The following is a 17144-nucleotide window of genomic DNA, read 5'->3' as shown; positions in this document are numbered from 1 at the left end:
CCATCTTCTCACAGCCACGATTGGTTGATTCAATTGTCTGCATGTCATTGATCCAACGATCCTTACCGTCATTAAGTATGAAAACAGGAGTTAGTATCTAGGAGTTAGCCACGTTTTAATCACTCTTTTCAGATTCAAATGAGACCAGTCATGTGTTTGTCTTTTAAAAGTTATGGCCAGTCCTAAAGAGAAAAGATTAGATGAGCAACTTCCTATGCAGACAGTTTATGCTATTAAGGTGCATTTTCTTTGTGGTGATGTTAAATGCAGGTGTAATCGGGGTCTAAACTGTTTGGAGTTTGTCCAGTTGACTGGGCTGCTTCAGTAATGTAAACGTTCAAGGGGTCGAATGTGTTTGAACAGCCACAAAAAGAAGCCCACTAACCACTGACTTCACACGGGAGCATTATGAGATGTGTCTCAGAAAGCTCAGCACAAGTCTATTCAGCAGAAACTGGAAAATCACTGTTTCTATTTGCTTACTTTCCCGTTCACTCATAAGCAGTGCATGGCTGTATTCCTTCCACTTCTGTCTCATGAATGTGATGAAATATTAAATAGTGATGAAAGATCAAATCAGAGGCCACAGGAGATGCATTTCAATGCATTTTATGATTATTTTTTGGTGTAAACTGGGTACAAATGTTTGGGAAAACATCTTGCTTTTACGTGTTGTAGACCTTGATTGTACCTCTATCTTGTAAGGTTTCCGAGCCTGTATCTCTGGCAGAGGAAGCGTCTCCATTGAGGAGCTGGCATGGATTCTCCAGCCTCTCGAGAGCCGGACGCCAGCGGTCAGTCCCCACCGGTGGCTGAGGATGGACTTACATTTAAAGCATGTGATATCTCTGAGCTGTTGAGATTGTCCAGCTTAAACTCCTTCCAGACGGACTCAGCCAGTGACGCGGTGATCACAGATGAACTTCAGAAAGAGCATCAGAGACACTCCAGTAGCGGTTTGGAGAATAATCACAGTGACTCAGACGCCGAGCGTTGTGAAGGGAGCAGCAAGCATGGAGACGGTGAGCAGGAGCGGCCGCAGGGTCACCAGGGGACGGAGGCAGACGGGAAGATCCCCAATCGGGACAGCGGCATCGACAGTCCCTCCTGCGGGGCAGAGGGCGAGGGCGAGGGCTTCCCGAACGAGGAGCCCATCGAGGAGGAGGACAGGAACGACAGCAGCACCACAGAGACGGAGTCATGTGTCACCGCCGGAAACAAACGGGACTCGACACAGGACGAGGACAGTGACCTGGACGAGGGGAGCTGTGAAGATCCTGAGGTACGAGCGCAGACGAGTTCATCTAGACACACTAGCATGCAGACCGACTCACTTTGAGTTTGAGTCTGACATCTCAATTATAGCTGCATATTGGGTTAAAGTGACGCTTCAAGCTATTTACAATGGCTAGGAATCATTTCTTAGTTCATATTTTTATCTATAGGTCTAAACTGTGGATTAATTATCATTGCTTTGACACAAAACATCAAATCACATGGATTCATTTCTCACTCACACAAAAAACACCTAAATTCTACAGACCTACAGGCCAATTTGTACCTTTACATACGCCTTCACTGAAAACTGAATAAGACAGCAGTTTGCTGCATCTCTACAGTAAAGCCATTATTAAAATCTATTCTGAATCTAAACCATGACAGACTATCAAAACAGTTAGATCCTATATCTGCTCACACCACAGACAATGACTAATACACTGATAAAGATATTGTTTTAAAAATAGTCCACGGCACAACTCTAACTTTGCACCTTGGCTAGTGTTATGAAGAATGAGTTGATTTGAGACTGCATGAAGTGCTTTGTTAGTTTAGTGCATTTTAAATGTGAAATCAGCTGCTGTCAACCGTGTGAAGTGACTTTCCAACATCTTGATCGGTTACTTTTTTTTCACTTGTTGCAATGCACTCTGTGCACATGCAGTGCTGTCTTAGATTGTGGCCATCAGAAGGATGTTTAGAGCTCAGCTGTGATGTCTAGCTCAGAAGGGTTGATGGAAACAAGTGTGTGAACATGTCTCATGCTGTCGTGCATCAGTTGTGTGTCACAGGCCAGAGGAAGTCAACATTTGAAATAGTGTGTGCTGCATTTGTGTTGTGTGGGGGTTGCACTTTGTGAACCTGTTGTCTCTCTGTGTGTGTGTGTGTGCTCTTGTGTGCAAAGAGGATGGAAACTGCTGGTTATTGAGTTCATGTATGTAGCTATTCATATGAGCATGTTTGACTTTGACACACGCAACACTATTTTAAAGTCAATATAAGTAGAGTAGCTGTAAGAATAATACAAAGCTCACATACACAATCTACACTACAGTTTCAGTGGAAGGTAAAAGCGGTTGAGAGGTTCAGTTCATCACTAGATCCACACACAGAACACAAGTCTGTGCTGATGAGAGAAAGGATTTAACACGAGCTACTGGAATCACCTGACTAAGGCGTTTATAAATGTTTATCCACTTCAAAACAAATGAGTTACTCTTAAAAATAGTGCTTTAGCATTCCTGCATGTTGTGCTTTTGAACACAGACCAGCTAACATCTTCGCCCATAAATCATATACTGATAATTTACTAATGGTTTATTCATCATTTGTTCATGATTAACAATTGTTTATTGAGATAATTATACAAAAAGATTTTGACATAAATACTTCAATTTTTTATAAGCGATACATAAATATATCAACTAATAACTTACAAACCATCTACTAATGATCAGTTTGATTTATTTCATGATTTCAACTTTTTTTAAGAATTGTACAACACATTTGTAAATCGTTAGCATACCACTCATTAATCATTTATGAACATATAGTCATGTTTTGTAAATGATTCGTTTATCATTAACTAATAACTTATAAGTGACTTATAACTGAATTATTAAAACATTACTAAACTGTTAACTTATTACTTTTTAATCATTTATAAACGTATAGTCATGTTTTTTAAATGATTAGTTCATCATTAACTAATAATTTATAAATGACTTATAACCGAACGTTATTATAAAGTGTTAGCGTTGTTTTTATTGACACAACTAATGTGCAGTGGCTCTGAAGTTCCCAGCCTGCTTTGCAGGAAACTGTTTTAGGGGAGTTAATGTTGACAGGAAGTGTTACTTTATGTGTTTTTCAGCAATGATATAAAGCTTTGTAAATGTTTAATGTTTAGTTCAGTAGTTTTTTTGTTGCGTTTTTATGGTTCGTGTTGGTGAAGCTGAATCAAGTCTCTTCTTTCTAGCTCCTTCATCTGTCATATGTTGTGTTGAACTTGACCCACATTGAAACATTTAACTGCTTGAAAATAGCTTGAACTATTTATTTCTGCTTGAAACGTTTTCTCACATAGGGTCATGAATGTGTGAATGCAAGTTTTTGACACATAGATGTGTTTTGGAAAGACTGTGCAAAAATGATAATGACTTTTGTGTTGGTGTCAAATTGGCAGACATTGGTTTCCATGCAATTCACTGAAACAGAATGAAATACACAAGAGCTAATGAAGTTTAAGAGTCAGATTACTTGGTCTTCTGAATCATCCAAGCGTGCACTGTTTCTTTATTTAGCTGAGTCTGTGAACGGAGGTTTGGTTGTTCTTTGTTTGGATCTGTTACTAGAATGTTAAATAAGTATGAGGAACCCATTTCAAGTGCTAATAACCTTAGATACTGTTTGTTTTTACTTGTCGTCATTGCATCTCAGTGTGCATGTCATCACTATAGCTAATCATGGCAAAAACAGCTAGGAAATATTTGTATGTTGTGTCTGTGCTGCTCATTTTCAGTCACTTACACAACAGGAGGAAGAATTATTGAACACAGTAGGAGTTGTTTTTCCGTAGTGTCAGTTTTGGATGAATTACATTTCCTTCACTTGATCACTGGTGAATGAAACGAGCGATTATCACCTGAACTCACTCGACAGGTTCTGCTTCCCAAACCATTGCTACTGCTTCATAATGGAGAAGAGGGAACCCTGCCACGTTCTCTCTCTCACACGCTGATAGAGACAGACCTGTGGAGTCTTGCTGACGGACAGGGCCAGCGGGAGTGTTTCTGTGAGGTGAGGTGTGACAGGAACAGAGCAGCAGGAGTCGCCCACATTATGAGCACACGCCCTGATACCACGCTACACACCACAAACTGACACGCTGCTCTCGCGCCGCGCTGGATTCTTCATGCATTGTGTTCAAACACACAAACACACACACCTCTGGTCTTTCCTGTGTTTCCTGGTGCGAGCAGGAAAGGTGTGTGTGCTTTGTGAACAGCTGATGTGTTGATGTGTTTTAATAGCAGGATGTGGGATGAGCTGCCAGAGTGTTTGTGTGCATGTGATGTCTTCATGCGCTATTGTACGATAGATTAACTTGGGCAATGAACCGACTGGGAAACTGTTTCCTGGGATTTCTTTAAACTAACGGACATCATTTTCCACATGTTTGCATGAATGAACCTTGATATAGTCTGACAGACCATACGCTTGAATATCACTAAAACATTTCATCACACAATCAAAAGAACGACAGAGTCATCTATATACTGAGAGCACAGTTCATCAATCTGCCAACTTGAAAGAGACCACTTCAAAATACTCACTTTCTGTGGACGTATGATATATATGATTTATGTTTTATACTGTAAGCTACTGATGACATTTCAATAAAAATGTTGTCATTTAGAACATGACTTGGTCAAAATGACAAAAAAGATGCCATGTTTATATTCATTTAGGTCAGGTCAGAAATCAATATTTGGTGGAATAACCCTGATTTTCAATCACATCAAATCAAAACTTGTTATTTTGACAAAAAAAAAGTAAAAAAAATAAAATAAAAAAAAGAAGCTCTAAATAGAAATATCTATTTTTTTTAATTTGTAAGAAATGTTATCAGACCTTTATAGAATAAAACATATGATTATAAATTTATTCATTTATTTTTTACTCAAAACTATATCAAGTAATTTCAGAGAAACTGAGAATTTTGTGTATGTAGATGTCTCTTATAATATTTGTATGAAAAGTTTCAACTACTCATAAAGCACTTAATAAATCACCAGCAGTTGAGTCTTTATTTAAATGACACAAATAGGTTTACAGCTCAAATGAAATGAATCGTAATCATTCATAAAATTTCTTTGAAAGCTTCAGGTCTCTGCGTTTAAACCCTCTGGTACTGGACACTTGCTCCATAGACGTCCAATGGCTTATTTGGCTTGTTTGCACAAAGTAAGATGATGTTTGTGGTGATCAGCAGTATTTGATCAGGTCTGTGTATTTGAGTCAGTGAAAGGGTGTTGATGTGTGTGTTGTGTTGTCAGGCGTATCTGTATGGTGTGTGTGTCTCCTCCCTTTTCCTCAGATCTGCTGTCCTGTGTGTGTGTGTGTGTGTGTGCTGATACAGTAAACCTGTTTTAATAAATACTGTCACATTTACCCACTGATGGACAACATTTACTTTCCGGTGAGTCACTGTGTAACTCTTTAAGTGGTAAAACATTGGCTGATTTTATCATTTGAAGGAAGTTATAGTTTGTTACCAGGCCTGTGGCATTTTAACAAGGGGTTTAGTCTTTTTTTAGTTTGGAGACTGAAACTGATGTGCCTTCCTGTCTTTTACACCTTTGTCTCACTGTCTCTCTCTCTCTCTCTCTCTCTCTCTCTCAGGGTCTGCCGTCTGAGTCGCAGAAGTTGTTGAACATTGCTAAAGAGTTGCTTCAGACAGAAGAAGCGTATGTCAAAAGACTCAACCTGCTGGACCAGGTAACACACGCACACACACGCACACACGCACGCACACATGCACACGCACACACGCACACACACACACACACGCACACACACACGCGCACACACACACACACACACACACACAGAGACACACACACACGCACACACACACACACACACACACACACACACACACACACACAAACACACTCAGACACACACACACGCACACACACACACACACACACACACACACACACACACACACACACAAACACACTCAGACACACACGCACACACACACACACACACAAACACACTCAGACACACACGCACACACACACGCACACACACACACACACAGAGACACACACACACGCGCACACACACACGCACACACACACGCACACACACACACACACAGAGACACACGCACACACACACACACATACACACACACACACACACACACAGAGACACACACACACGCGCACACACACACACACACACACACACACACACACACACACACACACGCACACACACACACACACACACACACACACACACACACACACACACACACACACACACACACACACACCTGTCCTCCGTTTCCCCTTTCGTCTGCGTGCTGTGTTTGAGTATTCTCATTATTCACACTGAAATGAATGGTAGCTGTGGTTGTCCTGTTTCTGACACTTCCTCAGTATATTTCCTCTTACATACTCTTAAGTCAAACTGTGTTCTTAGGGATGAATGTGATCTCGGGCGACCTGTAGAGCCACACTGTAATGTGTCTCCAAAAACTCAATTTATATCGCGTTTAACAATAATTAAACACAGTTTAATAATAAAATAATTCAAATAATTATTATTATTTGGCAGCCCACCTGCAATACCTTCGCGACCCACTGAAGTCTGGTTTCATCTTACGAGCATGCAGTCGATGACTGAGCACAAGATGCATTTCTATGAAACGAGAGAGCGCAAAATGTGCTCATAAGAGGAAGAAATGACTCCCCAGTGGTGTCCAAGATCTCTTTGATTGTCTTTCTTCTGCAGTTTTAGAACAAATATCATCTCATATTGTATATATATTGTTATAGTCAGGCAGACTGATCACAACATAAAGTGACTACAAAGTCAGTTGGACTCATTTATCTAGGGTATTTATTAGACAATTGCCAAAACCAAAACAAAAGGAAGATTAACTACAATGAAACAAAATATGCAGGAAGATCAACAAGCATGGTGGCTGCCTGGAACCCAAGTCATCTCTCTCTCTCCATGGAGTGCCTCTGCTTTTAAAGGGTGTCTCTCCACCCACTCGTTACAAAGCACACCTGCACACAATAACACATGAATACATATTGCCATAGAGGAAAACGGAGCCACCACAGGTAGTGGAGGGACATAACACACCCCCACACCAAAATGGTGACTCCAGTCTCCATAATCAAAATATAAACAAGAAACATAATTAAAAAAAAAAAAATTGCGACCATACGTTACCAATTAACGGTAAACAGAAATACTGGACTAAGGTACTCTAGATAAGGCATCTGCCAAGACGTTTTCAGTACCATGGATATGCTTGACCTCAATGTTAAAAGGCTGCAAGATCAAACTCCACCGCATCAGACGTTGATTAGCATTTCTCATCCGGCTTAGGAACTTCAGGGGGTCATGATCACTATAAACGATCGTTCTACCTGATGCACCCAGATATACTTCAAAGTGTTGGACAGCAAGAACCAGGGCCAGCGTCTCCTTTTCGATGGTGGAGTACCACCGTTGATGTTGATTAAACTTCTTAGAGAAGTAGCAAACGGGGTGATGGACGTGCTCCACTCCTTCCTGGAGGAGAACAGCGCCAGCACCTTGATCACTCGCGTCAACCATTAAAACAAACCAAAGCCAACACAGGAGCTGAAATAAGCAATGCCTTTGCATTTTCAAAGGCACTTTGACACTGGTCAGACCACTGATATACCACCTTTGGACTAAGTAAATTAGTCAATGGAGCTACTACAGATGAGAAATTCTTGCAAAACCCTCGGTAGTAGCCCACCATACCAAGAAATCTGCGTAACTCACGACGATCAGCAGGAGGAGGAAAACTACAAATAGCTGAAACTTTGGCATCCAAAGCACGCACTTGACCACCTCCTACTACTCTACCCAAATAAGTGACTGTTGCTTTACCGATCTCGCATTTAGCCAAATTGATAGTCAAATTGGCTGAGGACAGTCGACAAAATAGCTCTCGGATCTGCTGAACATGTTCTGGCCATGACGCACTATAAAGGACCACATCGTCCAAATAGGCCTCACAGCCAGACATGCCAGACAGCACTGTATTTATTAATCGCTGGAACGTTGCAGGAGCATTGCGCATTCCAAAAGCCATAACGTGATAATTCAGGAAGTCGTCGGGGGTAACAAATGCAGATATTTCTCTTGCACGGCTGGTGAGGGGAATCTGCCAATAGCCTTTCAGCAAGTCAAACTTGCTAACAAAAACTGCAGAACCCACCTGATCAATACAATCATTCAACCTGGGCAACGGGTAACAATCAGGTCTAGTCACTGCGTTAACACGCCGAAAATCAGTACAAAACCGAAACGTTCCATCAGGCTTTGCCACCAATAGACATGGAGAACTCCATGGACTCCTGCTAGGTTCCACAATGTTATTTTCAAGCATGTACTCTACTTCTTTCTTTAACACGGCACGTTTCAAAGGGTTTACCCTGTACGGATGTTGCTTGATTGGTGTTGTTGTTCCCACATCAATGTCATGCTCAATAAGGTGAGTTTGTTTTGGAACATCATTAAACAACTCTGGAAATTGGCGAACAACGTCCAAAATGTCAGTCTTCTCAAAATCGGTGAGGTGTGGGAGGTGATCAGCTAAAACTGAGAGCATTTTAGTGTTGTTAAGACGACCCTCAATTAGAGCACGAGATGGATTACTTTCAGTTTCATCACTCTCTTCCACCACAACAGACAACAGCATGGACTTATCACTCGTAGGCCTCGACAAATCCGACCCCAGCTCAGCTGGAGATGAACCTAGGCAAACAGAAGCACGCTCAAAATAAGGCTTCAACATATTAATGTGACACAGGCGCTTCTGCTGCCGTCGATCTGGAGTGGCTATTACATAATCGCGGTCAGAAACTTAATGCATTACCAGATATGGACCAGTAAAACGAGCTTGTAGAGCAGATCCAGGAATGGGGAGTAACTGGGATCAATATTTTCCTGTCTAGCTCTTAACTCTAAGCGTTTCATTTCTAACTCATTCTCAGAAACTTTTAAACGCAGCGCTTCTCTCTCATAGTCTAACTCTCTCTCTTGAATAGAAAGCTTGGTGCATTGGCCGGGAATTGGACCCGGGTCTCCCGCGTGGCAGGCGAGAATTCTACCACTGAACCACCAATTTAGATAAATGAGAGAAAAAAAAAAAAGGTTGAAAGAGCTTTCTATTCGAGAGAGAGAGTTAGACAATGAGAGAGAAGCGTTGCGTTTAAAAGTTTCTGAGAATGAGAAAAGCATCTACTTTAATTTGTTTGAGAGATGTTTGGACTTTATTAATTCAGTCAGTTTTAACTGGCAGGGCACAAGATGTGTATTCTTCACGTTCACTGGAGCAAAGTAAAGACTATGATGTGGTTAAAGCCGCTATTCTTTGTTGTTACCAACTAGTCCCAGAAGCTTATCGACAGCGCTTTCGTCGATGTGAGAAAACTGAAGATCAGACTTATATCGAGTTTGCTCGTGAGAAAGAGGCTTTATTTGATCGATGGTGTTCGTCAAGTGAGGTAGACAGCCAGGCGAAGTTGCGAGCTTTGATTCTGGTGGAGGAATTTATAAACTGTTTGCCTGATGTTGTAGCTACTTACCTAAATGAACATAAAGTCAGTTGGACTCATTTATCTAGGGTATTTATTAGACAATTGCCAAAACCAAAACAAAAGGAAGATTAACTACAATGAAACAAAATATGCAGGAAGATCAACAAGCATGGTGGCTGCCTGGAACCCAAGTCATCTCTCTCTCTCCATGGAGTGCCTCTGCTTTTAAAGGGTGTCTCTCCACCCACTCGTTACAAAGCACACCTGCACACAATAACACATGAAAACATATTGCCACATAGCCAAACAATTAATAGAGGAAAACAGAGCCACCACAGGTAGTGGAGGGACATAACATATATATAGATCCATACAGTTTGTGTGAATGATGAGCTGCAAAAAGTCTGTTTCTGATCATTCGAATTAGACTACAATTTTCCTCCAGTTTGAACAAGTTATGTAATGTGACAGTCTCTATCCTGACATACACATTGCTCACAGTAACCCCTCTGTCATTGTGTGTGTGTGTGTGTGTGTGTTCAGGTGTTTTGTGCCCGTCTGACGGAGGCTAGTATCCCTGCTGAGGTCATCACAGGAATCTTCTCCAACATCTCCAGCATCTATCTCTTCCACCAACAGTTCCTGCTGCCTGAACTACAGACACGCATCACACAGGAGTGGTGAGACCACACATACACACACACAGAGACACACACATACACACACAGAGACACACATACACACACAGAGACACACATACACACACACAGAGACACACACATACACACACAGAGACACACATACACACACACAGAGACACACACATACACACACAGAGACACACACATACACACACAGAGACACACACATACACACACACAGAGACACACACATACACACACAGAGACACACATACACACACACAGAGACACACACATACACACACATACACACACACACACAGAGACACACATACACACACACACACAGAGACACACATACACACACACAGAGACACACACATACACACACACACACACAGAGACACACATACACACACACAGAGACACACACATACACACACACACACACACACACACACACATACACACACACAGAGACACACACATACACACACAGAGACACACACATACACACACAGAGACACACATACACACACACAGAGACACACACATACACACACACAGAGACACACACATACACACACACAGAGACACACACATACACACACAGAGACACACATACACACACACAGAGACACACACATACACACACAGAGACACACATACACACACACAGAGACACACACATACACACACACACACACACAGAGACACACACATACACACACACACACACACACACACACATACACACACACACACATACACACACACAGAGACACACACATACACACACACACACACACACTCACACTCACACTCACACACACAGAGACACACACACACACACACACACACACACACACACACTCACACACACACAGAGACGCACACACACACACACACACACACACACACACACACACAGAGACGCACACACACACACACACACACACAGAGGGCTGTTATGAGACAGATCTTTCTTGTAATTCAGAAAAGTATTTTAATGAATAGTTCAAAAAGTTCCAGTATGAGCTAAGAGAGATTTTATTTCATATGGAGGTACATGGACATATACCCCACTGAATCAGGATTATGATGTCATTGAGAGGGATTCATGCTCCAGAGTCATGTGACCATGCTACTCAGATTTCCTGTAGTTGATGAGTGTGTTTGTGTGTGTGTGTGTGTCAGGAGCTGTAATCCACGCATAGGGGACATCCTGCAGAAGCTGGCCCCGTTCCTGAAGATGTACGGCGAGTATGTGAAGAACTTCGATCGTGCCATGGAGCTGGTGAGCACCTGGACGCAGCGCTCTGCTCAGTTCAAGAGCGTGGTCCAGAGCATCCAGGTCAGAACCCTGAGATCATGTGATGATGTCTGATGAGCCACAGACAGTCCTCTGAACCCGTGTGTGTGTGTGTGTGCAGAAGCAGGAGGTGTGTGGGAACCTGACGCTGCAGCATCACATGCTGGAGCCGGTGCAGCGGATCCCACGCTATGAGCTCTTACTGAAGGACTATCTGAAGAAGCTGCCCACCAGAGCCCCGGACCACAGAGACGCACAGAGTGAGTGCACTTACATCTACACTGAGCTTACTTCTTATACACACCATCATACGCCTCTCACTTACACTCATTTATCTTTTGGTTAATGAGTCTGAGCTGTGTTTAGTGATGGTGTGTTTAACTGTGTGTGTCTGTCAGATGCTCTGGAGCTGATCTCCACCGCAGCGAACCACTCCAACGCTGCCATCAGGAAAATGGTTAGAGCCCTATTCATCTGTTCCTCCTCTTCTGTGTCCTGTTTCATCTCTCAAACAGGATGTACTGTCTCCATTTCCTGTCTGTGCGAGTGAAAGGCTCTCCTGCTCTATATCACTCTCACTTCTCTATCTGTCTCTTTCTAATGCTGTCATGTGGCCCATCACAGTTCTTCTTTTGATCTAATGAGTGCAGAATGCCCACATCCCTCTGTGTGTGTGTGTGTGTGTGCGTGTGCGCGCGCAGGAGAAGATGCACAAGCTGTTGGAGGTGTATGAGAAGTTGGGTGGAGAGGAGGACATCGTTAATCCAGCTAATGAATTCATTAAAGAAGGCCACTTGAAGAAGATGTCGGCTAAGAACGGCAGCGCACAGGACCGATACCTCTATCTGGTGCGTCTCTTTAGCTGTCTATCTGCACTTCATAAGTGTTCTTGCATCAACACGCGGTGCTTCACAATGATGCCATGGAAGAACCTTTTTGTCTAAATGGTTCCATGAAGAACCTTTAACATCTGAAGAACCTTTCTGTCTCACAAAAGGTTCCTTGTCACGAAAGAAGGTTCTTCAGATTACAGAAAGGTACAAAAGAGATGGTTCTTTAAAGAACCTTTGACTGAATGGTTACCAAGAATGGTTCTTCTATGGCATCGCTTGACGAAACCTTTTGAAGCACTTTTTTTAAGAGAGAAGGGTTCTCATGGTATGACTTCTTGACACAAAACAAGACTACTTTGAACTTGAGTGCTGCGTTTTTTCATGCACGAAATGCTGAAACATATGCAACATCCATCTAGTGCACATTTGCATAGAAAAGCAATGGAAAATAAATCAAGGCAGTGAAATCTTCTAAAGACATTGAAATCACAAATGTTTCAATATGATGCATTGCTCCAGATTTGACATTTAGATATTCCGTAAACTCTTTGTCTGTTCAGTAAGTAAAGCTAAAGTCAAAATATGAGTTGTGAAGACTTATATGAACTATTGGAGTCATATGCAATATTGTTACGATAAATCAATGCTTTAGTTGTGTAGAACCATCAGACTTCTCACTTTATGTTCTGTGGACAAAAGAAAATCCTAAAAAAAGCTTGTTCCTGTTATTATTTCAGCATCAGTGAGTATGATGATGTTGATGATGCTGATAATGTGTGTGTGTGTGTGTGTGTTTCTCCAGTTCAATAACATGATGCTGTATTGTGTGCCCAAGCTGAGGCTGATGGGACAGAAGTTTAGCGTCCGAGAGCGAATCGACATCGCAGGGATGGAGGTATGACTTCCGCTGTACGTTCAGCTGTGTTTATGGTTACTTCTGTGTCTTCATCTCATCATATGCTGGTGTTCTCACGTTGGTTGAAGGTTCAGGAAAACGTCAAACAGAACGTCCCTCACACTTTCACCATCATCGGCAAACAGCGCTCGCTCGAGCTGCAGGCCAGGTGAATGATTCAAACATCATAACACACATGTCATGCAGGCTTGTGGAGAAAACGTCAGCTAAAATAACGTTCACGTTATAGCTTAACTGAACATCTTCATGGATATACACAGAACATGTGAGCTCTTAGCCACTGAGTGGAGTCTGAATGTGTCTCATGTCTGTGATTGACAGGACGGCTGAGGAGAAGGACGACTGGATAAAAGTGAGTCATTCTCTTTGCACAAATGTTCACTCTAAGTGCACATTCAATTCAATGAATCGCTTTTTGACAAGGGTTTCTGCTGTGATTTCAGCACTACTGCAGCTTCAACAGCATCATTGCCCTTTTCATATTTTTATTGAATTCTGTTTCAGGTCAACATGAAAATGTAATTGACATTAAAAGATAAATTACTTCCTTGACTCATGCTCTTGTGATTGTGATCAACAGTTCACTTTATTCTAAAGCATAATAACTTGCCTTTGAAACAACTCTTAAAAACTCTTGTCATGGTCATCATAGAGACTCTTTTCAGCCTTCGGTCACGCTACAGATGTACAGTGGTTGTGTGTGGACGTTCATGTTGAACTGAGAGTTCAGACAAAAATGAAAGTCCAGTCATTATTCACTCACCCTCACCTTCCTTCACTCGGCTCTGTGGAGCACAAACAGAGAAATGTATAATAGTGTGGAAGGAAATGAAGAAGGACATGAAAGCAGCATAAACGAATCATAAGAGTAGTCCATATGACTCTGGAAGTGCAAACACATGGTTGTTTAGAGACAGTAAATGAGTGATTGAGATGACTTGAATCAGCTCGAGGTGTGGATCCTCTCCATCTGTTTACAGGTGATCCTGGCCACGATTGAGAAGCACAAGCAGAACAGTGAGACGTTCAAAGCTTTCAACACCTCCTTCAGCCGTGATGAAGAGCACACGCCTGACACGCCGGTAAAACATCCCTCATGCACTCAACACAAACTAGCCTTAGTCATGTGTCCTGAGCAGCCCTGTTAGTCACACTGGGATCGTGAACATTTGGGAATGTTCCTTGGTTTTGGAGTGAAATATGACTTGGGCATGTTCTAGTTGTACATACACACTTTAAAAGCACAATCCTGTGTTTCATCACACACAACATGTGATGTGTTTAACGGGCAGCGTGTGGTTTTGTGGTTTGCGCGCAGGGCCAGTGTATCAGCACGAGCACATGTGAGGCAGACGGAGCTCAGCACGAGAGGGTGAGACCAGACACACGCAGACTGAATATGGGCTAGACGTCACTGTGTTAACCTGCGTCTTTGTTCTGTAGAAGAGCTCAAAGAAACGAGAGAAGGAGAGAGAAACCTGCAAAGGCTGCAGCGAGGCCTTCCACTTCACCAAGCGCAAGCACTACTGCAAGAGCTGCGGCGCGGTACGTGTGTGGGCTGCGTCCACGGACACAGGTTTGAAGCGATGCTGCACGTCCTGACGTGTGCCACTGTGTGTCTGCAGGCCGTCTGTGGGAAGTGTTCCAGGGTGTCTGAGAGCAAGAACAGCCGCGTGTGTAAGCCGTGTTTTGAAGGGCTGCCAGGAGCTGAAGGGACAGCAGGGGGCAGCACTGAGCCCAAGAGAAAACTCGAGGTGAGAGGAGCCCGACACATACTTGTGGATTTGGTTTTTTTTGTCCTACCTGTTCACAGTCGTTTAAGTAGGGATGGGTGATCAATCAGAATTTATTTATTTATTCATAACATCTGACAATGTATTATTATTATTATTATTATTATATATTAGTCCGTATTTAATGAAAAAATACAAAATATTGATGATAACATTTTGAATAATTGTTTAAAATGCTTCCCCTTGAGCTCAGGGTGTTCTTCGTTTTACTGCAATATACAACTATACTAGTTTAGTCAGCATATCTTCAGCTGTGTGTGTGTGTGTGTGTGTGTGTTCAGAAGCAGCTGTCAGTTGCTCAGTCTTCTCAACGGACAGGAAGAGGAGAGGAGTTGGAACAAGAGCTGGGAGGCCATCACTGAAGCACAGCTTCTGCAGATTTACCAACAAACCAGTGCACAGGTCAGTGTGTGTGTGTGTGACCTGTCAGATTAAGGTCGGATGGATCCTGTCCTGACCTCAGAGCGCCCGTCTGCAGCCGGTGAAACATGGGATAATGTGTGTGTGTGTCTATCTGAGCATCAGTTTCTGTGCTCGGCTGTGTGTGTTTTATGGGTAAATCTCACTAATAACATCTTCAGGTCATATTTCACACCAAAATCATTAGGAAAAACCTGAGAAATGCTATTTCGCATCAGGAAAATGAAGCTAATTTCAGGACAAAAACGTATTGTTATATGTAATACTTTATTTATCCATTAAATTCAGTATAGTAAATATTACTACAACATAAATGCATTTTTCTCATTAATATAATTTAGTAATACTAGTAATATCATGTTTTTTGTTTTGTTTTGTTTTTTACACAGTAATCAGAAAAAGACCTGTCTTAAAGCCTTTGTGTATAATGCAGTATAAAAGTCTTCATAATGTTCATTGTAATGCATTATATCTTTTTATAAGCAATTGTAACCAAAGTTAAAATGCATAATAATTATTTGACGGTTTGACTGTTGTGTGTTTTAAATGCATCATACTTTCTAAAGTATAGATAATCTATTATAACTAAGATATTATAATGCATTATAAGGTGAATTACAAGGCATTATTAATGCATTGAAACTACGTTTTATATAAAGGCTTTAAGTAAAGTGTTACCAAATAAAATAAATCAAATGAAAGTAATGTCACAATGTGATTTCTTATCTTCATATTTTGGAATGAAATATGGCCTGAAGATTTCTAGACAGATTTCATGAGATTGCGTGGTGTCTTGATTCAGTGCTGTGCCTCTGTCGGTCATAGGTCTCTCTGGCTGACATCAGTGACACGAGAAGAAGAATCTGAAGGGAGCTCCTGTCACATGCTGTAAAGGGAGGAGCCAACAAGATGTCAGTCACAGCAAGAGCCAATAGGATGCTCTCCTTCTCCCCCTCGATAAAGAACTCCTGTTACTTGAAATCACTTTATCCTCAGCACTTTTTTATTCTTTCTTCTGAGATATATTTTTTTAATACCTTCACACAATCATTGCTCTTTCAGCAGCCCTCACACATTCGCACCGTCGCGCCTTCATTTGAGTGTGAGAGTGACTGTTTGTCAATGCACTGTTCACATCCGCTTGTGTTGCACTCGATGAAGAAGTTGAGAATGTCTATATAATGTTACGATGAATGTTTTTTGCCTTTCAGATGAGTTCTTAGTAAAAAGCATTAAGTGGCCGTTCTTGTGATGCACTGTCAGTTCACAGCTGTATACTTCCTTTTGTTTTTTCTTTGATTTTAAAAGATGACATGAACTGAAGCAGAGGACATAGCACATAAAGCACACATCATATTTTACTCAAAATCAAAAGAAAACAAGCAAGGATATTTTGCATAAAAGAAACTATTTTATTTTATCCTCTTATATTTTCATGGTAATTAAGCACATTTCACATCAAATTCTCATTACCGTCATGCATAAATAAATTATGATATATTTCAGTTGCCTAGTGTTCATACACCGTGGTTGAATTAGTTGTATTGCCTTTATGGTGTTGATTTAAAAAAGTAAATTTTGACAATTTTGACAGTAATGAGAGTGTAATTAGAATCACCAC

The 17144-nt window shown here is 41.6% G+C and overlaps 1 protein-coding gene across 1 annotated transcript; it reads left to right on the top strand.

The window, feature by feature from the left end:
• The first annotated feature begins 752 nt into the window (after nucleotides 1-752).
• On the top strand, nucleotides 753-16764 carry LOC132115300 (FYVE, RhoGEF and PH domain-containing protein 3-like). The gene is made up of 16 exons (XM_059523684.1): nucleotides 753-1282; nucleotides 5683-5778; nucleotides 10152-10288; nucleotides 11447-11603; nucleotides 11683-11821; nucleotides 11960-12018; nucleotides 12263-12409; nucleotides 13197-13289; nucleotides 13379-13458; nucleotides 13632-13662; nucleotides 14291-14392; nucleotides 14629-14682; nucleotides 14754-14855; nucleotides 14936-15064; nucleotides 15385-15505; nucleotides 16349-16764. Exons 1-15 carry the CDS (start codon nucleotides 758-760, stop codon nucleotides 15463-15465), a joined length of 1932 nt encoding a protein of 643 aa, XP_059379667.1. The 5' UTR covers nucleotides 753-757; the 3' UTR covers nucleotides 15466-15505; nucleotides 16349-16764.
• Nucleotides 16765-17144: the final 380 nt, after the last annotated feature.

The sequence above is a fragment of the Carassius carassius genome, chromosome 34, assembly GCF_963082965.1.
Source record: "Carassius carassius chromosome 34, fCarCar2.1, whole genome shotgun sequence".
Lineage (NCBI taxonomy): Eukaryota > Metazoa > Chordata > Actinopteri > Cypriniformes > Cyprinidae > Carassius > Carassius carassius.
Note: the sequence above shows the minus strand (reverse complement) of the source record. Positions and strands in the feature narration are given on the sequence as shown.

What these genes read in the sequence shown, in the direction of transcription:
- LOC132115300 (XM_059523684.1), top strand. Translation starts at nt 758, where the DNA reads ATGGATTCTCCAGCCTCTCGAGAGCCGGACGCCAGCGGTCAGTCCCCA. An exon ending in GGAGCTGTGAAGATCCTGAG is followed by an intron (nt 1,283 to 5,682) that starts GTACGAGCGCAG and finishes TCTCTCTCTCAG; the next exon opens with GGTCTGCCGTCTGAGTCGCA. An exon ending in TCGCTCGAGCTGCAGGCCAG is followed by an intron (nt 13,459 to 13,631) that starts GTGAATGATTCA and finishes TGTGATTGACAG; the next exon opens with GACGGCTGAGGAGAAGGACG.